General features: G+C 20.0%; 2 protein-coding genes across 2 annotated transcripts; both read right to left on the reverse strand.

Moving 5' to 3' along the window:
• Window positions 1-454: 454 nt before the first annotated feature.
• Window positions 455-937, reverse strand: PRSY57_0206200 (iron-sulfur assembly protein, putative; the record flags this gene model as incomplete). The annotated part of the gene is made up of 1 exon (XM_012905498.2): window positions 455-937. One exon carries the CDS (start codon window positions 935-937, stop codon window positions 455-457), a length of 483 nt encoding a protein of 160 aa, XP_012760952.2.
• Window positions 938-2488: 1551 nt separating this feature from the next.
• On the reverse strand, window positions 2489-5068 carry PRSY57_0206300 (serine repeat antigen 8; the record flags this gene model as incomplete). Its single annotated transcript, XM_012905499.2, has 5 exons — window positions 2489-2670; window positions 2750-3846; window positions 4049-4572; window positions 4713-4771; window positions 4891-5068. 5 exons carry the CDS (start codon window positions 5066-5068, stop codon window positions 2489-2491), a joined length of 2040 nt encoding a protein of 679 aa, XP_012760953.2.
• Between the last annotated feature and the right edge of the window lie 919 nt (window positions 5069-5987).

Consider the following 5987-nt stretch of genomic DNA (forward strand, 5'->3'; position numbering starts at 1 on the left):
AATATATATATATATATGTGTATATATGTATATATCTATATATGTATTTTTTTTTTTTTTTTTTTTTTTTTTTTGTTGTTGCGTCTTTTTGGAAAATATAAATAAGTTATATACGAAAAAATAAATCCATTTTGAAATATATCAAATTATATGTTCACAAAAAAAAGGAAAGATTAATTTAAATGACAACTATTTAAATTTTTATAAATAAATGAACCACATTAAATACAAAAAAGTAAAAAGTGCATGTAAAATATAAGTATATGCATAATGGAAACAACTTGATAAAATTTGTACCAAAAAAAAAAAAAAAAAAATACATTAAAATATATATATATATATATATGTATGTATATTATATGGAATAAATAATATAACGTATTTCTTTTCTGTATTTTCATATATACAAAACATGGAAAATATGTTAATATTCTTTTTTTTGTTGGTTCCTATTTTATACAAAGTCAATATCAAAGGAATTTCCACATGAACACTTGGAGGAAATATTTTGTATATTTTCAATTGTAAACTTTTTAGATATAAGATTATTAATGTAATGTATTTTGCTATTCTTTAAAATATCAATAACTTGTTTGTCGATTACTACAATACAATCTTTATCATAAACTATTTGTTCTTTATCTTTTATTTTATTTTTATCAATTAATGAGAAAGAATACTGAAATCCTGAGCACCCACCTGCTTCTACACAAACTTTTAAAGCTTTGGAATTTTTATACTTTAAATTTATTTCTTTCATTTTATTTATAGCATCATTCGTTAATTGTATGATAGGTTCTTTGTTTTTTTTCTCTACATCTTTTACGGTAGAAGAAAAATAACTTTTATTACTTTTTGAAGGGAAATATATTTTATATTTTATTATATGGTTTAATGAGTTAAACTGTTTGCATTTTGTACTTAAAAATTTTAACATTTTGTTATAATTTTAAAAATAAGATAATAAATAAAATAACACACATATATAAATATATTACAAAAATATGGGTTTTTTTTTTTTTTTTTTTTTTTCTTTTATAATTAAAAAAAATTACACATTTAATAAAAATTCATGTTCATATTAAATGATGTTAAGTATAAAATCCTCAACTTATTAAAAGCAAATATAAATATAAATATAAATATAAATATAAATATAAATATAAATATATATATATATATATATATATATATATAATTTATTTAATGGATGTTTTTAAAATGGTTAATTCTACATAATTCAAACAATTCAACTTTTATTGTAAAAAAAAAAAAAGGAAAATAATATAAATAATAATAAATATAAATATATACATATATATATATATATATATATATATATAGTTATATTTTTTTTCAAATTACATGAAATGAATAAAAAAAAAGAATATACCCCAATAATGAAATTTTCATTTTTATATTTAAAAATATTTGAAAAATTCTTACATGGAACTTTTACGTTTGTAGATTTTTATTTATACATTTATAATGTATAACATTTTACAAGTGGTTAAATATTTTTAATATTTTAAAAAATTATAAAAATGGTGATATTAATTAAAAGAGACTCTTTTAAAGTAATAAAAAGAAATATATATATATATATATATTTTTTTTTTTATTTACAGAATTATATTTTATGACAGTTATTTTTTTATCTTTTTTGTAAAGTTTATAAATTGATATAAATGCACATATATATTATTAAATTAAAAGAACAGAAGAAAAGTAGACATTGTTTCTCCTGTTTTTATGAAATAAATAAATATTATATATATATATATATATATATATATATTCACACATAAATATATGCACCCACGTTGGGGAGATGAAATTAAAAAAGAAAAAATAATAATATATGTATGTATGTATATATATTTATATATATATATATTTATTTATTTATTCTTAATGAGTCTATTAAAAAAACAAAGAATAAGATAATTGAATTCAAAAAAAAGGCCATCCTACTTAAATATATATAAATGTATAAAAAAGAATAATAAGAATAGCCATATAAATATAAATCAGATATAAAATATGTATGAGCAACTATAGAATAAAAAAAAAATGTTTACGAAAGAATAAATAAAAATGTCTACAATATATATATATATATATATATATATATATATATATATATATATATGTATATATATTAATATTTTCATTTATTTAACAAAAAAGAAAAAAAATTTCCACAAAAAAAATGGAAAAAAATGAAGAAATGTACAAACTTCATTAATTTTATAAATTACATAAATGTGACAAAAAAAAAAAAATCTTTTTTTGATGGTGCAATATATCATCTAATGAACAATGGTTTTATGTTATATGATATTTTTGTTGTGTTGACATAATAGGATATAAATATAAATATAAATAATACACATATCTATGTGTATATAATATATTTTCATTTATTTTATTTTTTTTTTTTTTTCAATAATAAATAAATAAATAAATAAAATAATATTATGACCTTTTACATTCCACAATATATACATTTATAATTTGGAGAATGTCGTATTAAGCATTCTCCTATAGAAGAATTATGTTTACATTTATCAATGTACTTCTCACAATTACTACGGCACTTAGAATCTGAATCTTTTTCAAAAGAAAATGTTCTGAGACACGAATATGGTTCCTTGTATTCATCTTTTCCTAAAAATATAAAAAAGGGATATATATATATATCACACATATAAATGGTAATATGTTCATACATTTTAGTTATACGTACTTTTGCTAAAGATAGTCCTTTTATATACAGTGTTTCCAATTCTAGCATATAAAGAATACTTGATAATTCTTTTCTTGAACCGAATTGTATTTCTCCTAATATGTGCATTATTAAAATCATCATTATTATCATAATAAGCGTCATTTCCCTTATCATTATAACGAGCTTTATTATAAGGATTATAATTATTATCATTCTTATTATATGGATTAATATTATTTCGATCATAATCATTACTGTTTTTATCATATTGTGGATAATTATTTCTATTTCTATTTTGATTAAAATCCGATTGTCTATATCTAACTCTATTATCTGTAGATGCTAAATCATTAGGCAATGGGACATCTATTGGATTATGTGACATATTTAAAAGTAAAGGAAAGGCATTATATAATACTGCACCATTACAATTATTGGGACCATACATATCTAATTTAAAATTTCCCTTATCACCCCAATGTGATCCCCAACTATTTCTTAATAACCAATAAGAACTTTTTTTTCCATTTGTTTTTATATAATCACCATATCCTATTAATACTAAAGCATGATCCGGATCATCATTATTTTCACAACTCATCATAACTTTAGTCCCATCATGATCAAATGTTAATTTATCTGTTACTTCCATAGAAACAAATACAGATCCTTGTTGAATAATATAATCTTTTATTATATTTATTAAATCATTTGTTCTATTACTAACTACATAATCCTTAAAGGATACCTTAAAATACCCATGATATATATATCCTGCATATATCCTATCCATCAAATTTACACCTTCCCATATATTACTCCATGTCTCCTTATTATCAGGACATTCCGATCCTATTATAGGCTCATTATAAGGTACATCATGAGATGTAGGTAACATTCTAGTCTTTTCCAAGGTTTCTAAATAGTACGAAAGATGACCACCCTCTTTACATATGTTATCATTATAATGACCAAAGGGATTATTCTCGATATCCATTAAGTGTTTATTTTTACATAATGTTACATATTTTATTGAGGGTTCAGCAAATCCTGACCCTTTTCGGCATCTGTATGCTGCTATAACAACACTCGAAGCAAAAACCCAACAATTCCCACTAGAAAAAAAAAAAGAAAAAAAAAAAAAAAAAAAAAAAAAAAAAAATTAATAAATAATATATATAAATATAAATATAAATAAATATATATATATATATATATGAGTGTTTCTATGGGTTTACATATTCATATAATATATGTACATGTTATAATTTATCCATTGTTATTATTATTTATATTTTTAATTTTTTTTTTTTTTACCATTTTCCTTGATTGAGAACCCTAATTCTATGCTCACATTCATTTGAATCAGAAAAACGATCACAAAATTGCCTGTCACAATTTGAGCTAGAGGCATATAAAGAACTTTTTAAAACCTTAATATCATAAGGTTTGAATAGTTTCCTTTCAGGTATTATACCAACAGAAGGTTTATCATCATCTTTAAAACCTGCTCTATCTTTAATCCAATGATTAGGATTTTTTAAACATAAAGCTGGATTCTTTAATAAATCTTTCATATGTTCCATATTATTTTCTTCATTTATATATGTTTCTACAATTTTACGTATATGTTCTTCGACAATTTCTACTTTTGCTTGTCTGTGATTGTTAGCATTTTCATAATTATCTTTATAGTTAGAAAACATACATAACATTTTTATTTTCTCTTTATATTCATCGTTAACACTACTAAAATCGTGTAAACCCAACGTATGCCTGTCTATGGCAATTTCTATTATTTCTGTTATCAGATTTTTCATCTTCTCATCGGTTACCTCTTCCTATTAATATAACACACATAGATAGATACATACATATATATATATATATATATATATATATATATAATACGGAGCATCCTTTAATTACTACTTATATAATTTAACAAAAATGTAATTATTTCTTATTTATAATTTCTTACGTGATCCTTTAACTCCACAAAGGTGTTATTCATATCTGTTTTGGACATCAAAAAGCTTTCTATAAAAGTAAGTAAATAAAATTTATATCTAATTTATAAGTGAAGAGGGATATTTTATTTTTCCCCACCATAAATAAAAAAAATATAAATAAATAAATATACATATATTTATTTTTACCATGGTTTTGTGTACAAGGGCTAATTTTATAATACTTCTCTCCACATGAAATACATTTTTGTAAATCAGATGTCCCAGACAAAAAGCAATTTCTTAATACTGTGCGGCATATATTGCAATGTAGAACTCCAAAGCAATTAATTAATATATTTGAATGTACTGTACACAGGGAAAACATGTATATATTATTAAGTATATATTTTTGAAGTACCACATAAATAAATAAATAAATATATATATATAAATTTAATTTTTGTTGTCTTATATTTTAAAATATTTCTTACCTCTTTTTAGTTGATATAATGTCACAAGGAGGAACAGTATATAACTTTTCATGCCTAACATTTTCATATTAGGACAAGTAAATACAAAAGGATTATAAAAAAAAGATGTTTTTGTTTTATTTTATAAGTTCTAATTATATATCAATATATGTATATTTGCTCTTTTTTTTCTTATCCAAACATGTATTATATATATATATATATATATATATATAAATATATATATTTGTTCATTTATTTTTTTTCTCGTTATATGTTGTCTATCATAATTAAAATATATATAATAAATAAATAAATAAATAAATATATATATATATAATGATCACAACATAAAACAAAGCAGTTGGAATTATAGAAGTATGTTTATTAAAAGTAATTTATGAAAATATCTCAATCATATTTTACAATATTCTTCGAACAACTTATAGTATCTTAAAATATATACATATATATATTATATATATATATATATTTTTATTTAATAAAATAAATAATTATATAAATATATATGTATATATATTTAAAATGTTTTTTTTTTTTTTTTTTTTGTTGTTGTTGTTGTTGTTCTGGAATTTATGAGCTGAATTGTTACATGCATTATAAATGACAATGGGAAATTATTTCACCAGATGTGTGTTAAGTAACATGTAATAATATCTTAAATATTTTATAAGAATTGGAAAAAAAATATATATATATATATTTATTTTTAATATTTCTATATTTTATTATTTTCCCTTACATGAACCTTTACATATATATATATATATATATATATATATATATTTATATATATATGTTATTATCGTAATA

Source organism: Plasmodium reichenowi, chromosome 2 (assembly GCF_001601855.1).
Source record: "Plasmodium reichenowi strain SY57 chromosome 2, whole genome shotgun sequence".
In the NCBI taxonomy this organism is placed as follows: Eukaryota; Apicomplexa; class Aconoidasida; order Haemosporida; family Plasmodiidae; genus Plasmodium; species Plasmodium reichenowi.